General features: G+C 41.7%; 1 protein-coding gene across 1 annotated transcript in view; it reads right to left on the bottom strand.

Annotated features, from left to right (window-relative positions):
- Positions 1-17,502, bottom strand: part of KCNH5 (potassium voltage-gated channel subfamily H member 5) — a 162,292-nt gene that overhangs the window by 20,777 nt on the left and 124,013 nt on the right. Inside the window, exon 10 of the mRNA XM_032996364.2 lies at positions 9,003-9,199. Coding sequence (XP_032852255.2) covers positions 9,003-9,199 — 197 coding nt within the window. The remainder of the gene's footprint in view (positions 1-9,002; positions 9,200-17,502) is intronic.

Below are 17,502 nucleotides of genomic sequence, written 5' to 3' on the forward strand. Positions count from 1 at the left end.
ATTAATTCACAAAAAGCACAACAGCAAATCATCATCAATCTGGATCTTCACTCTAACATAGCCAGTTTACATTTTTGCTTTCCTAAGGACACTCCCCATCCCTGACATTTCCTGTTTAACAATCTATCCACACACAAATAAATCACTAAGTTTGCATTGCCTGCCTGAAGAAGAGGTGCTCATACCTTTTGCTGGGGTAAATCAGCAGAGTGCCTTTTATAACAGCTGCTGAGTCCCTGTGTGCAGAACACAGGGCATCAGCGCACATGAATTTTCTGCAGCCATGCCATGCTGTTCAAAGATCCTTAAGTGAAAAGTATGCTAAATTGTCTTGTGTTTCTCAACAAAAAACAGCAGTATGACAAACAAGATCAAATGTCCTTTTGATTTAGATTTAGATTTAGACAGGGAAGCTACATATCCAGGAAAAATTAAATCTATCTCTGTAATACCAAAGGATTATTAGAATTGGGCTTGTCCTGGCTTCAGCTGGGATAGAGTGAATTTTCTTCCTAGTAGCTGGTACAGTGCTGTGTTTTGGATTTAGTGTGACAATAATGTTGATAACACACTGATGTTTTAGTTTTTGCTAAGGAGTGCTTATCCTAAGGTAAGGATTTTTCAGTTGCCCATGCTCTGCCAGCAAGCAGGTGTACCAGAAGCTGGGAGGGAGCATGGACAAGACAGCTGACCTGAACTAGCCAAAGGGGTATTCCGTATCATAGAACATCATGCTCAGTGTATAAAGTGGGGGGAGTGGGCTGGGAGGGGTGGACCACTGTTTGAGCATCAGTGAGCAGATGGTGAGCAACTGCACCGTGCAACACTTCGCCTTCCTGAGGTTTTATTTCTCTCTTTTTTATGATATTAATTTTCCTTACAATTATTATTATATTTTATTATTATTGTTATTATTTTATATTAAGATAAAGCTCACTACCCTGGACTTCAGAAGAGCAGAGTTTGGCCTCTTCAGGGATATGCTTGGTTGAGTACCATGCGATAAAGCCCTGGAGGGAAGAGGGGCCTAAGAAAGCTGGTTAATATTCAAGAATCACCTCCTCCAAGCTCAGAAGAGATGCATCCCAACAAAGAGGAAGTCAGGTAGGAATGCCAGGAGGCTGCATGGATGAACAAGATGCTCCTGGACACGCTCAAACAGAAAATGGGAAGCCTACAGAGCGTGGAAGCAAGGACAGCTAGTCTGGGAGGAATATAGAGAAACTGTCTGGGTAGCCAGGGATCAGGTTAGGAAGGCCAAAGATCTGACAGAATTAAATCTGGACAGGAACATCAAGGGCAACAAGAAAAGCTTCTACAGGTACGTCAGTGATAAAAGAAAGACTAGGGAAAATGTGGGCCCTCTCCAGAAGGAAACAAGAGACCTGGTTACCCAGGACACAGAGAAGGCTGAGCTACTTAACAAGTGTTTTGCCTCAGTCTTCACCAGCAAGTGCTCCAGCCACACCGCCCAAGTCCCAGAAGGCAAAGGCAGGGACTGGGAGAATGAAGATCAGGTTCAAGACCATCTAAGGAACCAGGAGGTACACAAGTCCATGGGATCTGATGAGATGCATTTAAGATGCTGCTTAAGATTTAAGATGCCTCTTAAACGGTGACAGGCTTGGGGCATTGATCACCTTTCTAGGAAGCCCGTTCCAATGTTTGACCACTCTCCTGGGAAATAAATGCTTCCTAATGTCCAGTCTAAATCTCCCCTGACACAGCTTTGAACCATTCCCATGCATCCTGTCACTGGATACCAGGGAGAAGAGCTCAGCACCTCCCTATCTACTTCCCCTCCTCTGGGAGCTGTAGAGAGCAATGAGGTCACACCTCAGCCTCTTTTTCTCTAAACTAGACAAGCCCAAAGTCCTTAGCTACTCCTCATAGGACATGCCTGCCAGCCCTGTCACCAGCTTTGTTACCTTCCTCTGGACACATTCAAAAGATTTCAGGTTTATCACCCACTTCTGCACCTGTCTGCGAACAGCCAGGAGGGCATGCTGCTAAAGGAAAGAAAACCACTGTGCTCCCTCTGTAACTCCAGGGAAGGGTTCAGAGGTGCAATTGCTCCAGTACGACCGATTTCTCACAGTCTGTATGATCTGAATGGTCCCCAGAAGACACGACCATAAGGGAGACGACGAAGTGGCAAAAAGGAGAGGGAAAGGACTGAGGCACCCAGAAAAGAGTCAGGCTCACAGCGACCAAAAAAAAAACAGTGAGAAAGCAAACCCACCAAAAGCTTTTACAGCAATCGCTCTGCTCAGACAGCTGTCCCATGCCGTCTGGCAGAGGGGCACAAAGGGGTGAAGTTAATGCTGCCGCAGCTTTCTCTTTGAATTTTTATGCTGCTCTTCTACCTAGCAAAGTCACGCACAGTCCTCCAAGGACTACGTTCCTTGCTTTGACTGCCTTAAACTCAAATCCCCATGTCCCTGTAGAGGAGCAAAGACACAAGGAATTGCTCAGGGGAGCAGGAGATGTGAGGGAAAAGCTGCAGAAAGCAATCTAGCCTCAGATCTGTAATTCTGACTCAGGAATCCCATGGGTCTCTTGATGGCAAAAGGTGTAGCATGGACTGTGCCAGGCTGTCCGTAGCCACACGGCTACAGATAAACAAGGAATTACTCTATTCTCCATATCAATAAATGCCTCACATGGGTTTGGCCCAGACCCATTAGCAGTTTCTCAAGAAATTCCTGGGCATGGACCAGCCAGGTACCACTGTCAATTGGCAGTTTGGAAGAGGTCACGTTGTTTGAGTGTTTGAAATGGACTCTTATGTCCCATGCATATTCAATGCACAAGTCTAGACACCATCAGGTGTGGTACCAGATCTAAACCAGTGAAACAGTCCTTTAGAAAATATTGGAATCAAATATTAACATATCTGGAGATAGATGTGAATGCAATGAAGCCAAACAATATTTTTTTTTTTTTTAAATTGTCTTAAGTGAAAGATTCTTCAAGCATAATGGAGGCTGCAGAGTCTGCTAAGATAAGAACAAAATAAAACCAAATTGATTTTTGTGGGTGTAACTTATTTGCTCTATAATCACGCTAAGTTATCGCTACAACTAAACTATAGCTATAGGACTTAATTTCCTGGGATAAAACGTTCATATAAAAGAAGAAAAAAACCAGACAACTAACAACCAGAGAGGGACAGGAAAGGGCAGGAGCATCCAGGGACAGGGTAAAACAACCTTTTCTTTCTTACATGGAGTTGGAGAATGGAATTTGGTGAAATGAAAAGCAAGTCTAGCCAGTGAGCCCTACAGAGAGAGCATGAAGAGGTAAATACCTGCTTTATGTCCAAATTGAACTGACTTTATTGCTTAAAAAAAAAAAAAAATCAAAAAACAAAACCCAAAAAAATGAGGGAAATAAAAGGAACAAAGTGTGTTATTTTTGTTGGAGTTACAGGTCAGTAGAAAGTGAGGAGAAAAAGTAAGAGGTGAGACCTTTGTCTTACACAGCTGAAAAGGGTGTCCCTGGCCATGGTCATAAGAGTAGACTGTTACTGCATTGAGGAAGCAAGAGCTGTAAACACCCAAACACAATGCCAGGGGCAGCACAGCTATGGTCAGTGACTAATGTCACTGTGTTTTGCCCTGGAGAAGTGAACAAAGGTGTCATCATGCCTGGCTGGGGAACCCCTCTGTGTTCCCTTGCCTTGGCTAGGGTCAGTAAGCAGCACTGTGTATTAGCCTGAAGATACTCTGAGTCCCTGAGAAGATACAGACAGGGAGAGAAAACATGCCATACACGTTGCCATCAAGAAATTGATCAAATTAATTTTATATAGGCTTGAGCAAACCAGTAAGTTACAAACAAACTCTGTGTTAAGTGATGCCAAAAGCCTGCTGGCCATGGAAGCCATAATGGAAATTGATCTGTTGGATCTGCCCTTCCAGAGGCTTGAGCCTGCACTCCCCAGGATCCTTGCCACTGGCTCAAACCAGCAGAAGAATAAGCTGCACATGCAAAAGGAAATTACCAGGAGTGAGAGATGGATGAGGACTGCGTACCAGCCTGGGGGTGGGCATATTCCCTATCACAGGACAGGAGTCCAGGACCCCACTAAGCCACCACCAGTTGATCTATATTATTATTCACAGCAGCTCCCTAAGCAGCATGTTTTTCTCCCCTGCTTCCCTTCATCACTAACAATAGAAAAATTTGGGTTTGCCAGGTAGGTTTTGCCATCATTACTTTCTCACATGGAGAAAGTTCCCAATAATAGACAGAAAAAAGGTGAAAATTGATGATGGACTTGCCAGTGCAGATGGATCACTGGGCAAAGGAGGTGCTCAAGCACGTCCTGCTCCACAGGTACCCCACAGCTTTCTGTTTGCCAGTTACCCAAGGACAACACTCCGATCCCTTTCCATGTAAGCAAGTCACTCCCCACAACTGATCAGGACTGAGTGTGAGCACCAGATGGCAAAGTGCAAACAGCTCTGAATTGAGCTGCTGTAATTGTGAACGGCTTTCAGAGCTCAAACCTGTGGAAGTCCTCAGGTTCACTAGAACATGTGCAACCTTCAGGAGCAAGGGCCAATACATAGAGCAATGCTTTCTGCCTCTGACATTAGGACACTTGCTAATAATCTGGAGAGTCTTAAAAATGAAAAAGAAGGGGGATCCTGAATGAACCTTGGTACAACCTTCACTTTTAGTAGACATGAATGCAGAAATGAAATGAAAATAAAGCTTTTCTAAAAACTATGTGACACAGAAATGATGAGTGATTCAGTCAAGAAACCACATGTGATTCATTAAAACCTCAAGCAAAAACAGAAAGCCAATTTAAAAAGAAAATACTCTAATCTGAAATAGAAAGAAAAAACAGGATGTGTGTTAAGACAGGAGTGTGGAGGACGCAGATAACATCAGTCACTCACAGTGTTGTCCCTGGCTTTAAGACTGTCACAGGGAAAAGAACTGAGCCTCTCCGGATGGTATTTCACTGCCTTAAAGGCACTTGTTTCTCCTCGCATCTCCTTGGCTCATTCTCCAGCACACCTTTCAGGAGAAAATACACCAGAAGTCCTATATGGACAATTGTCCTCCTCCCTGGCTGCTCCTGACTTATTTCTTTAACACAGCTCATTTTGCTCATGGTGGAAAACAGCAGTATGTGACAGCATACTTTGAAAGCTGCGAGGGAAACATCTGCTTTACTGAAGTACAGGAGGACTTTAGCTGTGATTTCAAGAAGGCCAAAATTTCAGTCCATTTTTTTTCTGCACTTGCACAGACCGTGTTGGTCTAGCAATTATGTGGAAGTGGTGCATTAGCTGGTGCAAATGGAAGCAATGATGAGAAAAAGAAAGGAACAACTTTAAAAATATTTCAGCTGAACACTTGTTTTCTGTGGGAACACATTTGGTAGCTTGATGTAGGCCTTCCTTCCTGAATTTCGACTATCAATAAAATGTACATTTATTCATACAGGTTTGAGCCTCCTAGAGGTCTGTCTTGGCTCCCCTCCTCAGGCCAAGCTCCATGGCTCAAGCTTACAGAGAGGCTCTCCTCCAGCTGTGTGAAATCTTGAAAGGCACTTAATGAATTAGACATTATTAATATTCTCTTCCAACATCAGAAGGCAGTAATTAACTCTTTGAAGACTCATCACAAACACTGCTTTATAACCTTCAGTCCTCAGAGGCAGCTATGTAATCTTATTGTGATTTTAAATAATATCTTTCCAGATTAATTACTTTCCCTGTTTGGAAAAAAAGTTCAAAGTCCTGGTTCTGCCTTGGAGTATGCATTAGTGATGTTAGATGTGCCATAAAAATTTCAGAGCACGAAACATATGCTGCAATACTCTGCAATTACAGATTAAAAGTCACCTCGCCACCGTGGGCAGGAGAGATGACTAGGGGTTGAAAAGCTAGCAGGCCTGCTCACTTTATGGGCTCATAAATGCAGCGTGATGGCTGAGCTACCTAACACAAAAAAAGACAACAAAAATCCAGAGTTGGTAATAGCATGCTGAGCAGATGCCTTAAGTAGGTCATTCAACATGCCAGGCCTCTAAATGTTATTTGGGAGTGAGAAAACATTATTTTCCCACTTTAGCGAGACTTTCTCTTCCCTGTCATGTGGAACTAACCTTTTGTGCTCAGTACTATTATTAATTTATTAACCTTTTGAACATCTAAATTGTTTTGCAGTCTGTGGACTACATCTAAGTGCTGAGTGAGGGAGAGTGCAGCACAAACGTGTGTGTGTGCACCCATACACATGTATTTGTATTTTGAAGAGCAGGCTTGATGAAAGAATAATTCTGTCTTTATATTTTCGACAGTGAGAACAGCCATCTTCCTGAGCACAGAACCACAAGGACTGTATTTTTGTTATCATTAAATGTCAAACCTTACGAGTGACGACTGCATAGAAAAAGTGCTAAGTATATTTCTACCGAAATCAATTAAAGGAGACAATGATTTTCTTTCCATTTAGATTACATGACTTCAGCACAAACTGCTGCAGTACAGTGCAACTGTCAGCCCGGTCTCATTGCCTGAGCAACTGCTTTCTGTTTGCCTGATGAAACTGTCCTGGATAGCACTGCTTTTCCTAAAAGATGAACTCACCGTCAAACACTTCTGTGCCCAACTGGGAATCATGCATACTTTCAGCAGATATGAGGTTTGAAACAATCCCCTGAATAACTTTATGTAACAGGACTTAGATTGTGTCCCTGGTGTTGAAAGTAGCATGATATATTTTGTGTCTAGGAACAATACACAGAATTTCTGCAAAGCAGGCTCTTGCTCAGCACATCTTAATGCAATACTAAAAGCAAGACTCCTCCCAAAACAGTTCTTGAGTAAAACTGTAGGAGACATCCTAGGTGTAGTTCACCTGATGTACCCTAGGTATTTAAAAGTTAGGGATCATGGACTCTCCCAAAAGTCAGCAGAAAGGGGATGGTTTTCCCATCCCAGACTGGGCACTGAAGAGGGTCCAGATGGTTGCCTTCTGGAGGAACCATTCCTCACGGGCTATAAAGGTGACCAGTGACTAGCTTGGACATCATCACCTGACTTTTACTGAAATGAACTCCACCTTGCACGTACCACATCAACACAACCTTTCTTTGACTTTCCATCTACTCTTACGTAATGTCAACCAACATTTCCTTTCCTTACGCAAAATGCAAAGTTTCCTGAGAAGCTGTTTCTTCTTGCTTTCAGTCACTGCCACCATGGCAAAGTCCATGTACCTAACACTGAGACAGAGAGCAGGTATCTGTACTGGGGACCTGAGCTCAATGAGTGTTTCTACTTGGGTGACTCCCTATGCCAGGGCCCTGCAGGGAACCAATTTTCTTTTAAAAAGGTGTGTGGGAGAGAAGAAAACACATGAAAACCCAGACAGGGGTCTATTCCTTTTATGCATCCCTGGACTACAGAGTTAAACTCCAGCACATTGCCCTGTCAGGAAAAGATCCGCATGTGGTTTTTCTGTAAACAACCTTGTCACAGCTAATGGGGGAAAGGGAGTCCCAGGAAGCTAGCTGTAGTGACAGGTTCACAGTTTTAAGAAGGAAAGACTACACTTTGGCACAATGTATATGGCATTATCTTATCCCATGAAATCACCGTCAGCAACGCCTGAGCAGAATTGTCATCGCGGGACTGTAGCACAGGCAGGCGAGATGGCAAGGGGGGATGCTGAAGTCAAGGCTTGGAGGACATCTTATCAACAGAGAAGTGATAAGCCAGAAATCCCAAACCAGCTTTCAAGCCCCAAAGCCCTTCTTCAGGTCTGAGTTAACAACCTTCAAGTCAGAGGTAAGCTGACAAGCTGGAACCAAACCTGATTATAATTCAGCTCTTTAAGGCTGCAGCACAGAAAGAGGGGGACTATAATCCCATTGCATCTGCTTTTTCAATGGTTATTTTGTGGCATATTTGGTATATTAATGAGCACAAGGAATGCATTACAAATTAAACCTCATTTGAAAGAAGCATTTGTAAGATGCTCCAGTGGCTAGAGAGAAACTAGACTCAGAAAAGTAAAATTCTAGTTGTGTTGAATTCCTGTTACTGCAGTGGCTGAAACTGTCTTGTGAAATACTGAGGTAGCCTTGGTACATTATCAGGTGAGATGCCCAAGGTACAGCTGCAGAAAGATGTGTTTCAGCAGCTAGAGGATCACCGTTAATGCTCAATAATCTATAAATCATTGCTATGAGATTTCTCTATGCAAAAGAAATTTATGATTTTTTTAAAGATTGATGAGGGTTATATAAAGATTAAATTTTTCAGCCACAATGCAAATTAAAGAATCCCTTAACCTGTTTTCAAAATACGTCCTTATAGCTAATTAATTTTTAGATGGAGTGTTCTTTGAAAGGACTAATGGATAGTGAGCATTGCTGATTGATTATAAAATGAGCAGGAGGGTTTAAGAAGTGAGCTGTGAATGTAAAATCACTACCAAGCTTTATTAACCTTGCCACATTAAAATTCTGAACTATGCAAGTGAGAGAAGCAGGTGTTAATACAATACTTTTGCTGAATACATTTTATTTATTTAACATCAACAAATTTCTATTAGTTGGTCTATGCAATGCAGATTTATCAGACTGTCCTCTGACCTATATCTTAGCAGGTGAGAGACTAACCTTAACCTCTGAGGAATCCAGAATCTGGATTCTATCAGACTATAACATAAAACCTTATACATTATGCATTAGGGGAAAAAAGCCAAAAACCAGCAACTGTGAAGAAAAGGAAAAGAAATGTAATTCATATGTCACCCTGCTAGGACTGCTTCTCAGAGATGCACATCTATGGGTAACTTTTATTGAGCCATCATTAAGAAACAGTGACAACATTTATTGAAAGGCTAGTTAATCTGCAATGACCTGAAAACATCAAGAGTAAGTTGGGGGTTGTTAAACACTGCAAACAGTCTGCAGAAGCATGCAATCTCTTGATGAGAAAAAGAGGAAAACAAAACTATTGCCTTACCCGTTTCCTTAGATTGCAGGTGAGCGTGAGATTCCTTGAGAATGAATTTGCAAAAGCAGTATAAAAGTCCAACACTTTAAGCAAGGCTTCTCGTTTAATAATATGTAAATCGCAGTAAGTCAGAGCCCGTACATTGGCACATGCATGGGCCAGACTGGTTTCCTTCCAGAAGATATCACCAAACACATCACCTTTACCTGAAAAACAGCAGGACAAATTTGTTAAAAGGTGATGCTTATGCAGCGTTCTTCAGCACACAAATGATTTCTTCCCAAGCTGTCTTATGCTTCCAATGATTCTAACATAAGGTCCCAACTGTGAAAACTAATAGGGGTAAAATTTTTAAAAGTATCTGAGGTACTTGAGCATCCTTAGCAGTAGCCCCAGGATTGTAAAGTATTTATAGATTGCTCTGTAAAGTGTCACAAAGCATAAAGGCCAGATTGTAAAGGCCAACATGTACCTGAAGATGAAGGTACTGGATTTTTCAAAGGTGCCTGACTATAAGCACTTAACTAACGTTCAGGTGATTGAATACTTCTGAGGGTTGGGTCCTAAGTGACTTAGGAGCCCCACTCTTACCAAAAGCCTATGACATCTAGGTTCTTACACCACCATGGCTTTGCAGTGTGGTTCAACAGTAATCTTCCAGGGACCAAGGACCACATTTTAAAGGATCTTTAAACATTTTAATTCAGTGTGAGTGGCAACACTCCTTCTGAAAAAAACACCAAAAAACTCTCTGAGACTTTTAACCTCTAAATAACCAGCTCTAAATCTTAAGTATATCCAGAAGTCTAGTTCTAAACCCAAACACCCATTTAAGTAGAGGCTTACACTTAAGTCTGTATTTAAATGTTTGCTGAGTAAGAAAGGGTTTGACACCTTAGACACCTGCATGTATAAATAACTTCAACCAAATGTGAAAATTAGATCTGAAGGCCAGTTCTGCATTGGTAGGCAGTGTGGCAGAACAGCTGAAGCTGAGGACCTGCACATTTTGAGGACTTGGGACTAGCTGTAGTACAGTCTGATGGACAGAAGACCTCCAAGGGGTGGAAGTGCATGAGATGTACTCCAGCATACCCCCGAGCCACCTTCTTTCCCCTGCAAGGAATCCACACCCCCAGACAGCCGTGCCAGACACCAAAGCAGGGCAAGTCAGGAGGACCAGGACATCGGATTCAAAATCACACTCCTGACCCAACCAAAACACCAGCATGGATGCAGACTGGAGACATGCTTTCAGGTATGGACTCTATGGTTGCTCTGAGAAGGAGTAGTGGCAGAAACAGAAAGCACACTGAAGCATCTGAAAGCTGCCTCTTGCTGCCCAGCTGCTCACCAGCCACGGGCTGGGCGAGGGCCACGGTGTGCACTTTGTGGCTGATGCCTCAAATCCTGAAGCAGAAACGGTGATACAAAGGGTATTTTTTGTTTCAGACCCCAATGATATCCAAGCTTTTTATTTTAGCAGTTATTAAAAGGAAACTAAAATCAGTCAGTCAGTGGTGATACCACTATTGATTTCAGGTACCTTAAGCAGCCCCCTGGTGAAGGTTAGTGATTTTATAATTTTGGAATAGAAAGGACAATATATTTTAATATTTCCTCTTTTAAGAACTTGTAACATTTCACTCAACTCTATATTGGGAACAGAGACTAGAGTAATAATTTATCCAACCTTATTATTCTTTGGGGTCAGAGGCTCTATTTCTCTATTTCCATTTCTGCTTTAGGTATTGTATCCAGTAAAACCTATCTAACATTTCTCATGGAGAGCAAAACAAAATGTGCAAGTCCTTATCTTAATTTCCTTGTTCTTATATTCTATCAAAAGTCTATATAGCAGAATCATCCCTTACAAAGGTTATAACTGCATTCTCATTGAACTGCTTTTAATTCTACATATTTTGATGTAATTAAAGTTAGCTACAATATATAATATAGCTGGTATAATTTATAAAACAAGCTGCTTTAAAATGCTCTCCTTATCACAGAGTATTTCCTCGTAACATATCATTTATCCAAAGTAATGTATTGAAATTACACTTTGCAGCTAACTGTCCTTGTCTATACCCACAGTTCAAAACCTGGTTTACAGACATACTCGGCACAGTTACGTAATTTATAGGAAATAGACCATTTCTGAAATGCACAGAATTGCTTAATGGATTTGCTCTCTGAGGTGGACACAGGACAGAATTAAGTTGTGCTTTCAGCGGCTGCAGAATGCAGTTAAAAAGACAGAATTCAATAATAGGGACTATTGCGATTCTCCCACCAAAATGTGAGCAAAATACTTGTTTTCTTTACAAATTTAAGGTAGTATATAGTGAATTTAAGCCAAGGGGTTGAAAGAAGTGGATGCTGACCCTGAAACTCTGCACGATGGTGTGTTACAGAATGTACCCAAACCATGGATAAATGAAATCACTATTCATAAACTTAAGATCTCACTGTCTCCAGTTCAGTGAGTCAGGGAACTGCACTGGGTCCCTCAGCAAGGCTGGGACATGATGAACTGAACCTATTCATTCCTCCATGAGCCATCAGTCACTGGATTTGAACGGTGAAGCTATAAGCTCCTCTTACGTTGGAGTTTATTCTCTTCAGAAAGTACAGAATCTTGAAAGTGTTTAAGGGTTCTTGAATTTGACATTTCCCACACACACTTCCAAGTCTCATTTGCTTGTTATAAATGTGCTAAAGAATGTACTGAATGAAAACAAAAACAACCAGGTCCAAAACAACGTGTCTTTTCTCATAAATACAGAGATTAATGTACTATACTTCGTCCATATTAACCGTCGTTCACTGAGTAGAGCATGGTCATTATTCATTCAAGTTTAATTTTACACAGTGCAACTAAATGAAAAAAAGTTTTCAGAGTCACAACAGAAAATTCAACTGGTAGCTCTGAAACACCAGTTACTTGGAGGCACGTATACGTTGTACACTTGCATGACGTGCACAGCTCCAAGGAAAGCCTGGGGCTGGGCTGGGAACACAGAGGCACTGGGGGCTGATGCAGCCTGCAGACTTTTCAAGGCCTCTCTCCAGAGATTTCTTGAGGACCCAGCATGTTATCTCACAAATCTGCACTGCCCTGAGTCCTGAGCAGTCTTAATACCCCTCTTGAATTGGAGGCAAAGCTCTGGGAAGTCCCCCTGCTCCTGCTCTCACGGTGCCTGAAGCATTGCTGTAAAAGGGAATGCTGTAAATTAGAGTGGGAAATGCTTGCATACATTTTGCACTTGTCATGAGGAAAGAGAGGATGAGAGTCAGGATTTGGATATTGCTGGATTAAAGCCGACAGGAACATGGGTGTAAGGATTCAGGGACTGAAAGAACCACGGAAACCAGGAGGACATGTGTAGGGTGCTTGTGACAGGCATAATTTTTGCTGAAATAGTTACACTAGTATTATCCCAAATACAGACAAAAATTTTCTGGTGTATTATTGACATATGCCTGTGCATAATATACACATATATATTCATGCATGTTTGTATATATACTTAAAGACTATCATATAGTATGCAACTATACAAAAGGTGATGATATTTCTATACACTATTCTATCTTCTATATTATAACTCTCCCATACAGAAGGCAGGGGGCAGGTGTTCTCTGCAGCCTTGCACTACAGACTGACTTGCTAATTTGTAAGACAGCAGCTCACGCCTGGACCTTTCGGGCAGAAAAAATCTTAAAGGCCTTATGAAACTCCCCAGGAGCTTGCAAAGGGAATGAAAAAGTCCTTGGACTCAGACAGGAAGGACTCTTGTTAAACAGTGTCTCAGAACCCATATAAGGCAGAATTTATCCTTTTCCAAATGGGGACAGAAACTGAGCTAAGAAATATCCTAGTAGATACAAGAATTTGATGGGGCCTTTGGGAGAAAGTTTGGGCAGGCCATGAAAGAATAAATTCTTGGTGGAAAACAGCACTGAGGAAAAACACATAAAAAGGACCAAGATTACTTCTTAAGTGTGATAAGGTGTTTTTCTATGCTTTGCAGTCTTAGCTAATAGGCTAGCTACCCTTCCCCCCATTTTACAACATCTCCAAAGTCCCATCATTGGTCACACTAGCAAAAGCCAGAGCTGATGAATAATGTGGGCTTTCCATTATGATATGCTCAAATCTTCTGTTGCTTGTGAAAGCAAAGGCCAATTTTGTTACAGAATCAGTAAAGCTGTATCATGTAGATAAAACATTCATTTAATCAGCTCAGGTACCAATAGCCATGAAGTGATGGCAGCATGCACAGAAGTGGAGGTCAGTGACAAAATACAAAGTCCCCGCAGCCATAATTATGTATACTGGTATGTATACTCATAGAAATACATCTGCCTGTGTCTAAACATCTGTGGTGAAACCTCTGGCTGCAGGACAGGCATATCTCAAACTGATGTAGAAATCCAATGAGCAAGGAGAGAATTGGCTCCTGTTACCCAGAGCAGCACACAGGTCTGTGATGGCTCAGCAAGTAGGTAAGCTCGGCAGCTCCTTGCCATGGGACATATAGGTTTACAAAATGATGGGGTTCATTCACGGAAGAAAATCCATCTGTGGCTACTAAACACAAAAGATTGCGCTCTGGGTGAGGAAGATGTTGAAACAATTCAATGAATGGTTGGAGAGTATTCTGGAGAAGTATCACTGTTTGCTTACTTCACCTTCCTGCTTTCTCCTGCACATCCACTATTGGCCATTTCTGGAGACAGGCTACCGGGCTGACTGGATTTCTGGACTTAGCTGATACAGCTATTTATGTCTGAAGAGGGGATCTGGAGAAGATGGGGGAGGTGTAGTGGTGTAAATTCATCAGCTGCCTCCTGCCATCTGGGACATCCTTGCTTCCTGGTAAGCACAGCCTATCATGTGCAGAGGTGACTACTAGACGGTGAGAGAGGTCGCCTTGCCTCTGTGAATGTGTTAGCCAAAACTTCAGCCTTTTCTGGGGCATCGAGAAGGACCAGAACTCTCTGGAAATTACAGATCAGAGATGAGCCCCGACTAGTCAGAAATCCAGCCCTACAGGACTGCACATTAACATGTGAAATGTGCAGAATGATGGGAGAAAATAGCATTTCTAGCATTTGAAAGTCCAACATAATAGTAAAGAAACAATAACAAGAGACTATGCCAAACATCCAAGTCCATACTGGCAAAGACACTTTGCGTTATTTAACACAGTGCAACCTTCTCCATCTGCACGGAGAAACACAGAAGAAATTTACTTTTCTTCCATTCAGCACTGCTGCAAGAAGAGGAAAAGGTCTATACAGATATCCTCCCCTCATCTCTCACTTTTAGTGCAAGTCTCCTAGAACTTCATGTTTTTCTAGAAGCCCCAGGTCCTGAAGGCAGGATATCTCCATTTTGATTTTATACAGAAATAAATTTCTATCCTTCCTGACTGAGGAAATAAAATTGAAAGTATGACTATTCCAACCATCTTCAAAACTCATAAGCAATCAGATTGCCTCGAACTGTTAGTCTGATTTAAAAGAAACACATCACATGATGATTTGTAAATAATGTTCCTTTTCTTATGCTGCCAAGACTTTTGAGTTCCTGGGTTTGGCAATGAAGCATGCAGGTCTAATTCAAAAACATTTCAATTCAGTGAAAGGAATCTTTCTGACATTGGAGGCTACAAATCACATCTATAACACACCAGCTGGCACTAAATTAAGATTGATGTTTCTTATTATAGTTAACTATAATTCAGATAGAGACGACAATATTTTAAATTTACAAAATAACGTGAAAAATTGAACGTTCCCTTCAGCTCTGTCAGTACGAAGTAATAACACTCTTGAACAAGCATCAGCAGAACTAAATTTTACATAGTACTACATATGCAAACCCAGACCTTCAAGATATGACTTCTTCCAAATGCTCAAGAACTGCACAGTGCACACCAGCATGATACACTGGTTCTCAAATCATTAATCCTTCAAGAATTTTGCAAAATATTGTGGATTCAGCACTTAAAAAACAACCTGCATCACATGAATTACGGCAGTCCTGCTAGCTGAAAAAAACCCAAACTCTTCCTTCATGAATCACTTTTCTCTTAGTTTACTTAGAGATTTAACTCATTAGAACAAAAGGGACTTTTCAAATAGATGAAATAGGACACAGGTTGTTCCATAAATTGCTAGCAGGTGCACATTACTAACCTGGGGGAACTCTCACAATTAGCTTGCCTTTGTTTACTTCATATGAAAAGCAAAACAAAGTTCAGCATAAAATATCAAGAATTGATTTCACATAGGGGCAAGTTCTGTCACTTTCATTCCGCTTGAGAAATCCAAGCTGCAGCTGAACTAATTAAACTACTAACTACTAAAAACTACTAAACTAATTAGCTACTAATACTATGAGATGGAATTGGACTGACAGTTTTTCATGTCACAGTGCACCACATACGGTCAGTCTTGTCCTGCACAAAGCACGTGCCCAGCTGTGTAACACCAAGGAAATTCAAAGTGTTGATGCATGGATCCCAAATACCAAACGCCTGCAGAAGAAAGCTATGGAGCATCTGGGTCTCCTGCTCACCTAAAAGGAAGGTGCTACTTGCTCAGCCTCTAAAGAACACTCCTCTGTGTGATCTGCTAGGAAACTTAATCTTTTGACCTCCAAACACACATAAGATTAGAAGTAGAAAAAAACTCATCCCTAGTCTCAGCTGTCATACCAAATTCAAGACATGCCACTTGTGCTCTTGTTTTCCTTAACTCCTCTGATACTGCATAATATTCCTCTCACAGACCAAACATTTGGAAATAACTCATGAAGCAGACCTTTAATAAGCGAAACTCTGGTTTGCCTAAAAACAACAAATCCAATAAATAACAGGTTGCTCTGGGACTATATGCAAAACATGCTGAGAATTAACATGCAACACATAAAGGCAAGTAACAACTTAATTGAATAATATGGGATCAAGACCCTAAGTGTGGCTGAAACATGAGCTGTTAAATCTATATTAATTCTGTCTTGTCTATCAAAACTGAATTCATTCAGCGGCAGCCCCCACTAGCATTTCACTGCTCAATATATTTTTATCGCTATGCAGTCTGAGCAATATTTTTGATCAATTCCTACAATCAACATTTGAACATGGTGGGTCATTATTTTTTTGCTGGAAAAATTACTTCTTTAAAGCTTGTTAATCAATCTGCCCAGCTTAAGTTACTGTACAACTTATGCAGTCAGCTGTGCAAATGGTGGGAGCTGGAAAGCAGCGGAAGCTGAGAAGAGACACTTGGTTGGCATTGCCACTTACGTGAAACTCCTCACCAGGAGCAAATTCAGGTTTATTGTGGCAGGGTGAATTGTTAGGTGCCCTCTGCTAGCAGATGCCTGGAGGACTTCAAAGCCTTGGTCCTTCCTGAGACTTCTCCGCTGATAACACCTCCCCATGCAGAGTAGTAGCAGTTAAATTGTTTACTCCTGCTTGAGATGGTGGAAAGATACTGATGTGCCTTCTCAGGGTCACCTTGCTTGCTAGGAAAATTTTGATAATTAGAGACAAGACTGTTTCACCTTCTCCATTATCTTGGCAACTGCAGATGAGTTATGTTAAAATGACTGGATCTTGTTTTCTCCAGCAAAGCAGCACCTTATCATGCCAGCTCTGTATGTGGTGCACTCTCTGCTACAGCAGCAGTCAGTACCTGCAAAAGGTGGGAGACTGTCCTCGAGAAATGGAGATAACTAATGAGGGGAACATAATGAGGCACCTGGGTATCTTCATTAATGAGTCCTATAAACTGTGGATCTACAAGTGGATTCATTCTCTTACTGTACCAATTTCTGTAATACTGATTACTGCAGCAGCTGGGAATTTCATTATGCACAAATGAGAACAAAAACAAACCAGGGGAGAACAAAATGTCATGGTGCTGCAAGATGCCCTGTCAATCACTGGGTTTTACCTGCTTTCGAGCACAAGAAATGCAAAAGCTGGGGATGCTGCACCAGGAAAACTGTTGCTGGACAAGAGGGTGGCTGTCTCCACAGCCGAGCCTGCAGAAAGCACCCAGACGGGATGCCAAGTCTCATGAGGACACTGTTTCGGCAGGCAGGGAGGGCAGATATGCCAACCCACCGTGGCTGTGAGGGAAGGGAACATGATAAGGGAAAACAGAGAAGGGAAAAAAGCAGCAACATTACAGAATGACTCATGCTGGGACCTGAGGGAGTATGAAGCCCTGTACTTCGGACAGAAGCATGAATGTAAGAGATGGAAGATGCATGTTCTTAACCCATCTTAGTGTCCCTACCTGATTCACTTTTCTACGATATTCCACCTTTAAGAATACACCAAAACTTCCACCTGCAGGTGAAAATGGTAAAAAAAAAAAAAAAAGACATGCCTTGTCTCTCTAAGGAAGGCAAATAACACTACCATATTAAATAACACTATACTGTTAAAACAGTAACTGCAAAATACCAGTTCCAAAACAAACTTAG

This window comes from Tyto alba, unplaced genomic scaffold (genome assembly GCF_018691265.1).
Source record: "Tyto alba isolate M040663 unplaced genomic scaffold, T.alba_DEE_v4.0 Super-Scaffold_29, whole genome shotgun sequence".
NCBI lineage: Eukaryota > Metazoa > Chordata > Aves > Strigiformes > Tytonidae > Tyto > Tyto alba.